A 15,484-nucleotide genomic window follows, 5' to 3' on the forward strand; every position below is an offset into this window, starting at 1 on the left:
AACCAAGCAAATGAGACCCGTGAGCCAAAAGGATGAAAGACCTGCAAAAGGAAGAGGTTCATACAAGGCAAAACAGGCAGATGAGACAACTGAGCAAAAAGCAGATAGACTTGCACAGGAAAGAGCAAAACGAGCAAATGAGACCCCTGAGCAAAAAGACGATAGACTTGCAAAACGAAGAGCATCATACAAAGCAAAACAAGCAAATGAGACCCCTGAGCAAAAAGCCGAAAGACTTGCAAAACAAAGGACATCACGCAAAGCTAGCAAAGCAAAAAGAGCTGAACAAGAATCTTCACAAGAAAAAACGCAACGACAGAGGAAAAACTGTGATAGAGTGAGAAAAACATTGGCTACAAAATATGTTAGAGAACATAGCATAGACTATACCAGTGAACAATACAAATCAGACTTTCCTGCATTTCATTGCTATATAAAACAGCAGCCAAAGTACTACTGTAGCATATGTAGACAGTTGTTATTTCATGACCAAGTGCGAAACTGCAACAATGCTGTCATAGACAAAATAGTCAATGATATTTCTGGTCAACATCATCTCTGTTCAAAGTGTTTGATTTGTCTTGAAAAAGACAAACCCATACCCAATGCTTGGACTAACAATATGGATCCAGGTGACATTCCATCATGCCTGAAACAACTCAGTAGAATGGAAACAAGACTTGTCAGTTTGAAATACACCTTCATCAAGTTAATTGTATTACCAGGTGGACAATTTGGTGAACAAGGTCAAGCCATAAGTTTCCCTACCAACATTGAAACTACTTGCCAACTGTTACCACATAGCCAAGATACAGCTGGGCTAGTAATAGTACACCCTTGTCAGACAAATGAAAGTAAAACACAAAGAACAGACCCACAACACATTGTACGATTTTCCAAAATGCATGAAGCTCTTACATGGCTGGTAACGCATAATCATCTATATTCACATGTGAACATAGCTACCTTTGAAAACTGGGTAAAAAAGTCAAGTGAATTCAATCCAATGATCACAGACGCCAATGAACCAGACTTCTCAAGTGCACCTTCTACTGTCCAAGAACTCTCAGCTTTTCCCTGTAACTACATTAATCCAAATGTCCAGTTACAATCTCTGTTGCAGAATGTAACAGACAATGTCCCAGTGATATCACTACCACGTGAAACATCACCACCACAAAGCATATTTAAAGAGACTGATCTTGAGGAACACTGTTTTCCACAGTTATACCCATATGGTAAAAATGGCTTCAAACAGACGCGTGATGTACAACTAACAGACTTACAGTACTTCCAATCACGTTTGCTCAATATCAATGATTGCTGGAGAAAAAACATCCCATGGCTCTTCTTTGCCTTGAACTCGTATGAAATCAAGAAATTGTACAGTCAGATATCCATTGTATGTAGAATGCAAAAGCAGAGTAATGTTAGATCACAATCCATAGCACAGCCACTAACAGCAGGCGATCTGCATCATGAAATTGATCAACATGTTGAAAGCACATCATACACTTTTATGAAGAATATACGTGGAACAGCAGCTTACTTCAAGGACCAACTGCTAAACTTGCTAGCAAAAATAAACACTATTGGACCACCAACATGGTTTGTCACTGTGTCTGCTAATGATTTAAACTGGCCAGAATTGTTCATGACCCTGAATCCTGACCTGACCTATGAAGAAGCTAAAGCATTACCACAACAAGACAAATGGAACCTAATGAGATCAGACCCTGTCATGTGTGCGATACACTTTAATAGACGCACTGATGCACTTCTACGCTTCATACTGAAGAGTCCACAACATCCCATTGGTAGAATCAAAGATCACTGGATTCGTGTGGAATTCCAATTAAGAGGTTCTCCACAGTGAAATTTCTGTCACGAAGAAAGAACGACAATGCACATCCGGGACCTCTTCCCGCCTTTGGCTGTGGTCTCGCACCGGAGTTTCTTTTACGATTTTTATATCCGGCACACAGCGCACACAAGGGATACAATTCCGCCCACAAAAGTACGCCGGAAAATCCAATTATACCAGTGAACAAAGGTTTCCAGCCAACTTCCCATAGATTTTAGATATAAACTTCTAGTTTAATAATGATGCACATTTTACTGGAACACAACATGAAATTTTGAGGTAGTCCTTCCAAATGCGCCCCGGCCAGCTTTTTTTAAAAGCTTTCTTGTTTCATTGAGTGTTGATGTTGAGATGCTAGTGAGTATTTCTGCAGATTTCTATCATGTTTTATGTTGAGAACAGCACATACATGGAATAATACATGTGTACTAGACTATTTGTTTGGCAGGTTATGTTGTCATCCTCTTGACCAGAAATATTCCAGTTATGTACTGCATAAACTTAAAGAAAAGTAAGATTTTCAACGAAGACAACTCCGCACAGGATTTTCTAGTTTTAAGGCCACACCGATTTAATTTCTTGGTTCACGGATTCGCTCGCTCCTATTTTTTGGAAAAAAAAATAAAAATTACCACCCAGCAAATTTTCACCATTAATGAAACCATTCACCAACTTTCTGGTGTAGCAAATTGGCCTTTATATTATAAGCTCCTTAAAGTGTGGGTACAGGTGCTGTTACTGTACAAAAATAGTGTTTTTGAACTTTTTTCAAGCTGAAAACTTTTTTCTTTATGTTTTGGATTAGCCGTTACCTTTACCCCAACCATTTTACAATTTTTATTTTTATTTCGCCCTCTCGCTCCATATTTTTTATGAAAAAATCCGTGAACCAAGAAATTAAATTGGTGTGGCCTAATACCAAGAAATGAATGTTGTTACATGTAGGTACCAGGTCTGAGCACTCCGCTGAAATTCTGAACTGTATTTTATCTATATATCCACTTATGGCAGTACTTTTGGTATCTATCTCTTTCAAGTTGACCTACAAATGTAAATCTGCTTTAGGATCCTTTATTAAAATACAACATCAAGGCAAATACTGGTTGCCCCTACGTTATTGAGACAACAATAATGACAAAAGACTGTCCTTAGGCTCCGTACATTCATCCAAGTTGTCGGTAAAACTATCAACATTAGATCATATCAAAAGATTGGTGTAACTCTTTGTAACAAATATTGATATCTACAGTAATGAAAGATCTTAGACAACAACAACATCAAAAAGGACCATGGTAAGGTGACTAAGGTACATTACCTGAACAGAAAAAGTACACATATTTCAAATGTATCAATATGATAAGGTATGAATTATGCACATCATGAAGTCAAATGAAAGTAGCAGGTTGGCAGAATAGGGCTGCATCCTCTAGTTGTTAATTTAGAGGACAAAATCAATATTTCAATAATCCAATAGCAATAGAATATTGAGTCAAGTGCGCTTCTTCCTAGCCTTGAGCATTTCTTGCTCCAGGAGGACTTTAGTGTCTACTGCTCTGCCCTGGTGCTGCTGGTAGCTCTCAGCTGGCTCCATGTGCCACAGACCTACCACCATCAGGACCAGGGAAACACCTGTTGGTGCCGAACATACCGGTACATTATGCAAAGGAAAGTCAATTCAGATAAAAAGTATACTCTGTCACAAAGCATTTAAGGTAAACAGTTACTGTCGTGACAGGCATCTGCCTCCGAAAAGTAGATTCAATTGATAGTCTAGAATAGCCTGGGCACCATCCTCCATAGTGACCGCTGGCTCGATACTTTCGCTTAGTCTAGAACTAGAAGACCTTTCAAGTTTCTTCAAGAGTGTGTGAAACAAATATTTACCTGAAACTATAATTGGTGTGATGACACCTATATCAAGAGTGGCTGTTTGGTACACAAATGTTTCCAGCAGGAAATGTCCAAGGGCAAGAACAAACGATGACATGGTGACATAATAAAGCCTGCAAGAAACACAAGTTATTCCATATGAATCATACAAATAGTGGGGAAAGATTTGATGTCCAGAAATGCAGAGTTTGAAAGGTTGAATCATAGTTTTCTTGGAACAATATACTTACGATCTGTTTGTGATGTCAAGAGCACAGTAGAGCCTGACTATAGCTGCCAGCAGAGTCCACATGCCAAACAGTCGTGCCTGCAGGCCATTCACTTCAAAACACAATGTCATTCAGATCAGTTAATTTTGATGCAATCTTCAATGTAAAAAATGTACACGTTATAATTAGGCCTAGTATTAGTAATACTACTAGGCCTAATTATAACATTTATTATTTAAAAAAAATGGTCTTACAGATAAAAGCAGGCATGCTTACAAAAGTGCACTTGCAAATACATAAAAAGGCACAATACAGTATGCTGTTCATTCACATGCATGTAGCAATGAATCATAATGTCCAAAGCACTACACTGCAACAAGAACCACATAGAATACAAAATTAGTTGTACCAAGATCAGGGGTTCCAGTGTACAGTCGATCAGCCAGGAAGCCATGGTTCCTGAAGCACTGTAGAGTATTACCAAATGCCATTACTGCTACAACGGCCAACCAGCCACGTAATGTTGCCAACATCTGGAGAAGATACAGAGCAAAAGTACTCAGGATATTTTGGTCAATGATAAAAGTTTTAAGTGTTCCAGGGAGTACTTCAATAACAACTGAAATTAATTCTTAAAGATACTCTTAATAGTTTTGCAATGAGCAACTAAAAGGACAATGTCCAAAAGTATTTATATTAAACCCATGCATATTCTCTAACCAGCGCTGTGAAACTGGCTGGGGCGCCTTCACTTTGGTTTTGTCCTTGGTACTGACTACTGACTACTTGTCCGTAGTCTACTGACTAACGTTACTGTACTTGTCCGTAGTCTTTGTCCAAGTTCATGCACACAAGGATTTAACCTCACCCATTAACAAGCGTTGCAGCTCTCACACGTTATCATTGTCAGTTATTTTCTCGAGTGGGATAAGTAGTTGCAATGCCCCGTGGGTGGTGCCATTGGACGGCATCGACAAACGTGCCTGCAGAAATTCTGAATGATCGAATGTGTGATCTCCATTCTCCTTGATCGCTATTACATGAGGCAGGCCACGGCCCTACAGTCTTCTTCTTCTGATAAGATTCAATGTATAGCATCGCTATCAATACTGTGACAATGGCAATACCAATGCCGATGCAACAAATCATATACCTCACCTTGTCCCTGAGTGACTTTGCAGCGTTTCCGTAAATGCAGACGTCCCCGATCAAAAGATATCAGCTGATAAAACCCCTTCACAACTTTAGGGGAACTACTTTGCGAGTTTTTGAAACGGAGAAAAAAATGAGTGTTGTGGATACCCTGCAAATTAAGTCATTTGGATTAATTACAGTCCTTTTAAGTGGAATGAGCGAATGAACAAAAAGATATCCGATCTGTGTTGTCCACGTTTCTCAGCCATGTGCGGAGTGATATAGTGACGTCCATCACACCATCGTCGTATGTTCACTTCCGGGTTTTGGCACAACACATTTATTCACATGGGGGTGGCGGCCTCGGAGACATTTTTTAAAAGTAAAGGATATTATTGATACAATGTTCAAAATTATATAAATAGGGTAGTAATTATATATTATACATTCAAGATTAAGTAAAACGTGCATTTTAAACTCGTTATTTGTGTTTTTTTAGTATCACATAAAACCTTAAACCCTAGTCAAGAGTGGTGTCATGTTACCCTCCATGGCAACAAATAAACCTTCGCTTCGCTTTGAACACTATCTTCTACTTGTATGTAGCGGCTTGCGACTGAAATAATACTGCAGTGACAGGTAACGTCTGAGTCCTATGGAGACTCCTGTGCCGAAAATGCATATCTTTTTTCCAAGTAGCGAGTTGTTAGTGTCTCAAATCGTAATTTAGTTGAAAAATCAACCTAGATATGAGTGTTTGTTTTTGGTTTACACCATGTTACCGTAACGTGTGTCAACGTTAGTTTCTTTGGTTTGAAAATTCATTGAAAACGACTAAGAAGTGGTCGAATGTGCTACGCCTGTAACATGATCACGTTGTTTCATTTGAAATGAAAATAGTATTAATTGGTAACGTTATCATGTGCATGTGTAAACTTTACATTGATTGAAACATACTTTGTGTGTTATCGTTTATGATTGGGTCAGGCCAGATGATCTTGTAGCGGAGTACACACTGAGCCAGAAAACTTCTAATCTTATAGGACAATGGTTTGCAGCTTTTGAGACCGCTGTTACTGGGACCTTCATAGATATAACTGCTCCAATTTGTGACCTGCTCGCGGCGTTGACGTCAGGAATGATGGATGAGATGAAACCCAACCTTAACGTTACCTCTCCAAGATGTGCAATAATACGCAACCCCGACCAATCACAGACTGAGGAGGAGGAAGAGGTTGGGGAGGAGAATGGTGTTCTCTTCTACGTCAACAAAAGTGGATTTCCGCTGAATGACAAGACTTGGGAGAGAATGTGGCATCACGTGGCTAAAATCCACCCCGATGGACATAAAATGGTCACTGAAATTAGGAACAGCAAAGAACTTCCAAGAGTAAGTATTCATCTGATTGGAGGTGCATGTACAAAAGAGTACATTTTTTTCCTGAGCTGCTTTATTGAGCTTCTTGATACTTAAATTTCTTTTGATGGTGAAATGATGGCCCAAACCGGGTACACCCCCGATCACTCAGTGGGTTCGCCCAGTTGTTAGCATCTCACGAGCGAGAGCGTGCTCAGTCTTTTGCCTCGCTCCATTGCATTTTTAAAAACAACTTTGAAAACCTTATCAAACTAAGGTATTCTAAGGTTGAGTCATCATCATCCTCAATTAACTCCTTTCCAACTTGCTGATATCATTAACCATTGCTTTGATATCATGGTGTATGTGAAGTTGAGTGGGGTCTAGGGAATTGCGGAGTTATATGGATGTTTGAGCCATGGTACTTCTATGCACACTGGTGATATCTATAATGTTATATGTATAACATTGAATCATGCTAAATTTCTTTGTTATGTTCCTCTCTCAGGTACCATTGCCAGTGGTTCCAGTCTTCCCAACCAACACACCAATCACTGACAGGTTGTGGCTGGTCCAGAAGTACATGTCAGATCTACAGTATCCTTGATATAATGAGAAAGTTTTTAGGCTCAGTTGGAGCTCAGTGGATTTATTTGACAATCATATGAAATAACTCAGCTAACCATTTTTTCTAGATAGATGTGTTTATACATGTATTGAACTGCCAAATCATTCTGACGAGTGGTAGATGTCACTCAAAACGTCCGGAAGTAAATCTCTGTTTCTATCCAGTTGTAGAGATTGCAATATACTTGAATATTGTTAAACTGGATGTCTAACCTTCATAAACATAAGACAATAAGACTCCTTGACTGTCCTACCAGATATAATCATACAGGAACACAATTCTTTGAAATCAGGAAAAATCGACCACTCACTGGGTAGGTACAATAAGCTCAATGATAATAACTAAACCTCTTGGATAGTGAAAGTTTACATGTCATTAACTGGATGCTGCATGGTTCCATTGTGCATTTTCAGCAGTCTAAAGATTTGTGGACTGTGGGCTATTTTGTTGCCTGACCAGGCTACCAGAGATTTTTTTGTAACTGTATTTTGTATATTGTTTAACCAAGATCTGTCACAAGAATATTTGCTGATTGATAGTGATAATTTTTTTTGAATGAATCTCATCTAATGACCTTGTTATTCTTTCTTCGGTTTCAGTTTAATAGACTCTGCCAAGGAGATCATACGGGAAGCCTTGCCCATCAAGTGTTTGGAGGCTGTCATTCTGGCAATGTATCCTTCACAAGGACACTGTTGCAAGCTCTAATAAGTTAAAGCTCCTGGTATCAACAAAGCTTGTCTTTATCCTGATCATTCAATGACATTGAGAACATAACCTTAATGTAGCCAAGTGTTGTCAGATTACTGCAGCATGATACTATAGCAATACCTTATCAATGAGAAAATTTCACCCTTGTTCAAAGATAGCATGCTGACAGTTTTTCCAAAACCATAACAAGTATATGTACCTGAAAGTCTATGTAACTTACAATATAACTTATATCCATCACATTCTTGATGTTCTCTTAAACATCACACCAGTCATCTAACCAATGGCATGCCTGGTGTAGAGCGGTTTCCCATCAGCTTCAAGTCCCAGTTTGGCTCCACAGTACACAGACACGTAGTGCTGGGGGTCTACTGTGGAGGCAGATATGGGGCTCTGGGGATGAGCAGGAGAGAAGACCTCATGTACAAACCACTGGAGTTCAAGGTAAATGCTATACTCCATATTGGCCGCACCTGGGGCAATTACTGTCGTATTGATGTCAATTGAGTGGCGCCGAATGGCAGCTTGCTTCAGACACTTGTGACAGTTATATTGAGGTCACCTGAGTGGCGCCTAATGGCAGCTCACTCCAGGTACTTGCGATTTAGCCCCGCCTATTGTAAGCTCCTCGAAATTCAGTCCCTGGCTGCCAAGAGAGAGTAGTTGGCCCACATAATAGCAACAATAACAACATGTTTCTCATCCTTTTGTTACCCAAACATGCACTCAGGGGACAGCACAAATGGCTTTTTAATACTCATTAGCAACACAACATCAATTGTCCCCATCCTAGACACTATTGTTCAAGGCTACCTGCACACAATTACTATGATATAACTTTTCTTAATTTGACACATTTCTGTTAGTCATGCCATTGTGACTGGAATCTGACTATCTTTTCCTCTATTTCAGTGTTTATCTGACTTAGTCCTTGATTATGAAGAATCCTACAAAAGATGTAAGTCCAACATTTTGCTTTATTTCCTTCATACTGTGTAGTCCCTGAAGGTGTGTAGTTCCTCAAGGTCAAAGTAACTTGTACAGAAAAGTTAAGAAAGTTAAAATCTGTGCACTAGACAAGGAAAAATGTCTCTCATACCTTAATAGGTAAGAGTATAGATTTTGCTAAAAAAACTGCTTTTGACGTTTCAGACTTGCATGTGCTTAAGAAGGTGAAGATAGGATACCCAATATCCCATGATCCTCACAGCTACGAATGCATTCATTGGAAGGTAAGTCATTTTTTAAGTGTCAACCGATAGACAATCAGTGACAATATTATTACTGATAGTGATACAGCACTGAAATCACTTAAGGTGGGACCGCGTGGCACGATCGGGAGCGCGTTGGTCTCAGGCCCGAGAGGTCCCGGGTTCAAATCCGCTTGCCGTGTCACCGATCTTGTGCCCTTGGGAAAGGCACTTCACACGACTTTCCTCACCTAACTCAGGTGTAAACGAGTACATAGCTGCGGCTAGTGGCAGTGACAGGCCTTTGTTGTGGTGACAGGCCATAGGGGCATGTTCGGGCATGACGCACCCGCCATGACACACGAGTCAAGGGTAGGAGGAACCCCTTGCATCCTTGGTCGGAAGTCCTCCTAGGAGATGGAAACTCCGAACAACAAAGCCAATGGTATGGTGGCTTTGAAAAGGCGTCTTTGACACCTGTTTCGCCATACCCTCCATATGTATATGGAGAATCTCAATAAAAAAAAAATAAAAAAAAAAAATATACTGTGAAAGATTTTCTCAAGGAACATCAGCTTAAGCCAATGAAACTTGCTTGCAATTGCCTGATCATGTGATCATGTCTGTTTGCAGGCCCTTACACTGAACATGATAAAGTTGTCGACAGATGGGGTCAGGAAGGAACTGGAGAAATATTCACGAGAAGTGCGAGCAAAAGTGAGTCAATTTTATTTCTGCAAGTAACGTTACTTTAACAAAAACTTCATTGATTCATCTACATGTATGTCATTTCCATATCTTTAAATTATACAATACCGTAACATTGCGCTGTGTTCCATACCTAGATGAAGACCAGTGGCATTGTGTCAGAAAGGCCACCCCTAGTGCCACCTCCTTCATCTCCACGTAAGGAAACTCCAGGAAGACTCAACTGAACACCCTCAATGCAGCACATTAACACAGTATTATGCAGACTTTTGAAGAAGAGTGTGAATCTATCCAATATGCTCAGGTTGCATGCAAAGATAATCACTGGAACATATTCTTTTGTAAAAATACATTTGTTAACGTCTGTCTGTCTGTAAAAAGAAAAAGAAAGTAAAAAATGAACAAGGATCACAGCTTTTGTGTGTTTTATTGTCTAGATCAATAAAATCAAATATAGACAAGTGTGTGTAGAATCAAACTTAGAAAAGATCTGATGACATTGAAGAGAACAGTGGTTTGCATTGAACTGCAGAGATGACTAGAACCTAAAGCATTTTTGCATTTCCCACAAAACCATCTTACATTGATAGACTAAGAGCAGCTTCAGGATCAATGACAACATGAACCATTATAATAACTTTTTGGTCCCAACTTATATCTATCAAATATATTTGTGTGCAATGTTTTTTATCCCTCCTCAGGGGTTGACAAAAGTAACTACAAGAGATGAATTTAGCACTTGGGAAAGTCAAATGACGACATTCTGTAGCACTCATGTCATGTGTGACATATCTTGAAAAACCTTGGAACTTGTTGCATGTTTGCTTTCACTTTAACACCATATGCCATAAAATAAAACTGGTCCAAGCAGGTCAACCAGGTAAAAGGACATTTAGCTTATAAAAAAAGACAATGTCCTTGGTTTAAATTTTGTACAAATGACCAAAAAACATTTATAGTAGCTACACTCACCCTGAATTGATGAACATATTAAAGTTAACCAGTGTAGCAATGGCAGTGATTCTTAACTTTCTTCACAGTGAAATATTCTGTCAAGTCTGAACTTCATGTATTCTACACAATGATGATGTTCGAATCTGGCCATATGTCTGGAAAATATAACAGTGGGTTAATAATTTCAAACAGGGTAACATTGCATCTCTGTCATAATCTCTACAATTAAGGTAAAACCACATAACGTGCATTCTATACATTCTTGGCACCAATAGAATAATACATGAATTTCACTTATCAGTGAGTCTAAACTTGGCTATAAGTGGGAGGTGATCAGAGGGGTGTTCCTTATTGGGCAAACTGCCCATCCTCTCCAGCTCCCTGTCCGACAGTAAACTGAGTCTTGACATTAGCTTCAGCCTCCCGTCCCTGTACTTGGGTCTGTGTCTCCCTCCCTTGCCAGTGTAGTCCCCCTCTGAAGGCCTGGCTGTGTAGAAAATATAGTCCACAGTACAGTTTGCCCTGCCGTGGTGTGTGGTGACCTCGCGTTCGTGGTCCACAGTGAAGTGGGAGTAGACTGACCGGAGGTTGAAAGGATGGAAAATGCAGCTGGAGAAAGGTGGGACTTGAGGTGTTGGAGCAGAAACTGCAGGGTCACTTGTTGAAGACGGGGAAGTTTGGCAACCACCTTCTGCTGCTACTACTACAGTCTCAGAAGTTGAGAAGTTGTCAGCAGGTACAGCGGGTTGTTTCCCAGAAGCATCATGGCTCCCTTGCTCCTCGTCACTTTTTACTGGCTGGTCATCTGGGTTTGACTGTGCATCTGAGTTAACTGACAAAGGAGAGGGTGTGGGTGCATCGCTGTCACTTAGAACATGGTCTTTACTGGGAGACTGGTGTGCTGCAGTTGATGTCACAAAAACATCTGTGGGACAATAGGGATAAGTCAACATCACCATCAAACTAGTAAAGATGTAGCTTCATCATCATCATCATCGGTCGACGTGATCAAATGTAGACATGTTCGCACATGTCTACACACGACGGGGTTATACCGCCCCTTACGGGGTGACATACCCTTTCGTAGGCTAATTACAAGACGGGGATGCGCCAGGTCTCCCGTAGCTTACAATTTTACATGACAAACATTTTGAAATGTCTATGTATGTAAAATATGACTAAAACATCTGAGCACACCCTGTGTGGTACTGTATATCTACAAAATTAGACTGTACAAGCCATGTTGTACCTTTCTCCAAATTATCAGGTAATGTTGCCGGCTGTCTTCTTTCCAGCACAGCTTGATGGTACTGGCAGTGATCTGTGATGCCTACGAAGGGAGGCCACAGAGGTGGCTGCATCCAGTTCCTCCATCGTGGCGGAGAGCTCTGCCCTGAGATCTCGGACCTTTCGTAGTCGCCATATGCGAGTTGTCCAGTGTTTAAGAACTGGTAAAGTGGGGAGAAGGGCGCGCTGTTCAAGTCTCCGCACAGTACGACAGGGTGACACCTGACCTTGGCATCCCAGTACCTGACCTTGGGATCGAATGCCAATTGGTCGATCTCGGCTAACAGAACTCCAAGCTGAGACAGTTTGACATCTCCCCTCCTCTTGTTGAAGAGGAGGTGTGTGTTTGCGATGCACAGGTTAGCATGCATCTTCTGTTTACTGCCAGTTTTGGGCTTCAGAAGCACGACGATGGCCACATTGTCCCTGTCAAGCACATCAGTGCCAGGACGGAAGTATTCCACCAGACGATGTTTCACCAGGCTGAACTTGGAGGTTCTGTAGAAGGTGGCACAGCCGTCAGGCTTGTCCCCTGTCCTTTTCTTGTAAAGTCCTTCATAACCTGTAAGAGAACAGTACATTCTTCTCTGCACAATTCACGCCTTTATTCTGCACTAGAAATTAAATGTCAATGTGATTTTAAGAACTGAAATCATTCATGAGGGCTTAGATCTTTGTATACTAGTACATTTCAAAATTATGTTTCAACTTAAGGACAGTTTGGACCAACCTAGCTTTTGCAGTTCAGGCAGGAAGAAGTCATGATAATGGCTCTCTTGGACCTCCTGCAGACACAAGACCTGCCACAAACATACGACAGCATGGAACAAGGTTAGACACAAGGGCTATCTGAATGCAACAGCATCTTGCCACATGTATGAAAATCAGACATGCTTTCAGAGTATTTTGCTTTACATTTTGCTTCTATCTAAGGGCACATAAGGTAAGGTTTGACGGTTGAATGGCAATGAATAAACAAGCAACCTATATAATGAATAATTAAAGGAGACAGTCACTTTCAAAGAGTGTTTAATGTCTTTTACACATACGGGTCGTTCGGTGTGATATAAGCAGCTGCTGCCGCGCCGCGCACCTGCGAAGCTGGTGTGTTACGTCGAACGGCGGTTATACCGGCTATATAGATACAAATACACACATGTATATGCCTTTGTTACAAATCAGACTAAGACATCAAAGCACCTTCAATCACGATAGAACAAAACACACTTGAGACTTACATCCACATTGTAGTGCTGGAATTGTTGGAGCAGCTTTTCCTTCCTGACATCCCAGGTAAGCCCCTCCTGGTCTGCACAGTCCAGATACAGGTACCAGTTTGCCATCAGGAGTTCTTGTGCCAACACATTGTAGGACATCACGGAGAAGTCAACCCCTGAGCCAGGTTTCCTCTTGTGGTGGCCATAGGTGGGAGGATGGTACCAGCCACGAGTTGGTGTGCAGTCCTCAGAGACCTGGCTATGGTCTGTATGAAAGAACAAATAATCAACATCTATATATTAGATCTACCTTCAATTCAGTCTTTCAAAAAGTTACGATGTAAATATTCATAATGATCATCCAGTGGCAGTATAAAAAGAACGATCAAAATTAGACATCCTCTCTAAAAAAATTTACCTTGTTTTTTCTTGCCATTTTCTGACAGGGAAGATGGTCCATGGTCGGCTGCTGCTTGGCCCTTGTTCTGTACATCACCAGAGGAGTTCACACGAGCTCTCTTGTTCTGCGGTGCCTCTGCGTGTGTGTAACCACCTCCTGGATTGCCATGGTTGCCAGTACCTGGGAAATAACAATCAAGATTATCATTACAACAGGAGGATGACAGTATAGCATAGAATAGCTGAAGTAATTCTAAACTGGAAACCTGATGGGAAAAAGAGGAAGACCCAAAGCTACAAGACCAACTGAATTTTGTTTCTTCTATCTTTCTACTTTTGGTGAATTTGTAAACGTTAACCCTTACATTACCTTAACTTATAATGACTTTGACAAAGTAAAGATGGTTCGCATAAAGGATTCTGTGTCCTGAACTGAAAAATAGTATTACTGTAACAGTGGGGGGTTTAAGTAGTGCTAACTGGCCATGCCAAACGCCTGTCAGGCTTTTGGCTCGATCAGTTAGACCGCTGGTGTTGTGATCCTAAGGACCCGGGTTCGATTCCCGGGTCGGTCGGGATGTTTGTATATATTGTTTATTTCTGTTCTACTCGCCCCTCTGACTTCTTACATTGGCGCCCAACGTGGCCCTGGTGGATAACAGGCCGGTGATGTGCTTGCCCACAGGGTGCTCGAACTTGGATTGCAAATTCCAAAACATACACAAAGCTATACAACACCTTAAGATACCAATTCGTGAGTGGGTTATTGGGGCGCTTTGATTGCCTGAAATTTTGTCTTGCACTATCAACAGAAAAAAATCCATTGTTGACAGGATCATAATAACGTTACTGTCAACAATGAAGTTTTTTCTGCTGCTTACATGATCATCCTGTCAACAGTGAACATTTGTCTACTGTTGACAGGATAATCCTGTCAATAGCCAATAAACCTTCTCACATTAGTTAGGACGCATGTGCGGCGACGGGTATTCTAGGTAATATGTCAAAGGGTAAGGCACACAAAAAGTAAACAGTCCTTGTCTGGCACACAAAAAGTAAACAGTCCTTGTCTTGACCATTGCATAACAACGTCCAGACGGGTTTTGTTTACTTTTTGTGTGCCTTACCCTTTGACATATTGTCTGGAAAGCCTGTCGCCGCCCATGGCTCCCTAACAAATGTGAGAGGGTTTATTGCTTCTCTACAGCATATGATGGTCACTGATTGGCTGTTCATAAATCCGAAGCTTACCCCTATCCCCACTGTCGCCCTTGTGATCTGTGTGGCCACCTTGACGTTGCGTCTTCGACGGGCTCTTTCTCCCTTTCCGCCCCTCCCCTCCGCCCTTGTCCTTGAACTTGAAGTCTCCCCCTGCGGCCCGCTGGACCCAACCGTGGGGCAGAAACTTGCTGAATGAAGAGGCACCCGATCTGGAGGGCACCGCTGGAGGACGGCTAACTTTGGGAACTTCCCCGTCTTTGCAGTCATCAGACCCAGATGTTTGCGGGGTCGCCTCCTCTTTGGTAGACATGTTGTGGATACCCAGCGTGTTACATTCGGGTAATGATGATGATCTCTGTGCTGAATGTAGCTGTAGAATCTTGCCAGGTGTTGCATACGAATGATGAAAAGTCACTGACAACTGTCCTGGGGATCTTCGCCCAAGCTGGGCGATCAGTCTGATCATCCGCCGAATGGTAGCTGTCAAACGAGAGATTGGATCAAGAAACCTAACATAAACTCTGTCAGTCATGAATGTATACGATCTTAGCGCGAAAATGACACCACATAAGCCACATATTTGGCGCACACCTTCCCTCTCTCATGACCTCGTGAGCTTGCACATCCCCTTAACAGTTACAACTGTCGTAATCCCGTAATACATGTCGCAAAACGGCTACGATTGTTTTCTTGGGGTAAACCATTCAATAAAGGG

General features: G+C 41.3%; 3 protein-coding genes across 7 annotated transcripts; 1 reads left to right on the top strand and 2 right to left on the bottom strand.

The window, feature by feature from the left end:
* Window positions 1-2,777: 2,777 nt before the first annotated feature.
* LOC118416145 (probable ergosterol biosynthetic protein 28) lies at window positions 2,778-8,046 on the bottom strand. Of its 2 annotated transcripts, none has more exons than XM_035821224.1 (5): window positions 8,014-8,046; window positions 4,373-4,496; window positions 3,985-4,075; window positions 3,749-3,867; window positions 2,778-3,493 (listed from the first exon to the last, which is right to left on the bottom strand). In XM_035821224.1, exons 1-5 carry the CDS (start codon window positions 8,029-8,031, stop codon window positions 3,354-3,356), a joined length of 492 nt encoding a protein of 163 aa, XP_035677117.1. In that variant the 5' UTR covers window positions 8,032-8,046; the 3' UTR covers window positions 2,778-3,353. The 2 variants fall into 2 exon arrangements, with proteins under 2 accessions (XP_035677117.1, XP_035677123.1); XM_035821230.1 differs by lacking the exon at window positions 8,014-8,046 and adding an exon at window positions 5,122-5,399.
* On the top strand, window positions 5,616-10,094 carry LOC118416109 (tubulinyl-Tyr carboxypeptidase 1-like). Of its 2 annotated transcripts, none has more exons than XM_035821185.1 (10): window positions 5,616-5,736; window positions 6,141-6,487; window positions 6,963-7,051; window positions 7,339-7,395; window positions 7,682-7,756; window positions 8,066-8,237; window positions 8,706-8,751; window positions 8,946-9,025; window positions 9,617-9,700; window positions 9,829-10,094. In XM_035821185.1, exons 2-10 carry the CDS (start codon window positions 6,236-6,238, stop codon window positions 9,916-9,918), a joined length of 945 nt encoding a protein of 314 aa, XP_035677078.1. In that variant the 5' UTR covers window positions 5,616-5,736; window positions 6,141-6,235; the 3' UTR covers window positions 9,919-10,094. The 2 variants fall into 2 exon arrangements, with proteins under 2 accessions (XP_035677078.1, XP_035677086.1); XM_035821193.1 differs by having other exon boundaries at window positions 5,627-5,736; window positions 6,156-6,487.
* A 5-nt stretch (window positions 10,095-10,099) lies between these two features.
* Window positions 10,100-15,484, bottom strand: LOC118416077 (protein angel homolog 2-like). 3 transcript variants are annotated; one of them, XR_004831195.1, is made up of 7 exons: window positions 14,800-15,478; window positions 13,568-13,729; window positions 13,171-13,415; window positions 12,663-12,732; window positions 11,895-12,494; window positions 10,318-11,570; window positions 10,100-10,236 (listed from the first exon to the last, which is right to left on the bottom strand). XR_004831195.1 is itself a non-coding variant. In XM_035821149.1 (7 exons), the coding sequence occupies exons 2-7, from the start codon at window positions 15,233-15,235 to the stop codon at window positions 10,936-10,938; spliced, it is 2,148 nt and encodes a 715-aa protein (XP_035677042.1). In that variant the 5' UTR covers window positions 15,236-15,249; window positions 15,361-15,484; the 3' UTR covers window positions 10,100-10,935. The 3 variants fall into 3 exon arrangements, 2 of the variants coding, with proteins under 2 accessions (XP_035677042.1, XP_035677031.1); XM_035821149.1 differs by having other exon boundaries at window positions 10,100-11,570; window positions 14,800-15,249; window positions 15,361-15,484; XM_035821138.1 differs by having other exon boundaries at window positions 10,100-11,570.

The sequence above is a fragment of the Branchiostoma floridae genome, chromosome 1 (assembly GCF_000003815.2).
Source record: "Branchiostoma floridae strain S238N-H82 chromosome 1, Bfl_VNyyK, whole genome shotgun sequence".
In the NCBI taxonomy this organism is placed as follows: Eukaryota; Metazoa; Chordata; class Leptocardii; order Amphioxiformes; family Branchiostomatidae; genus Branchiostoma; species Branchiostoma floridae.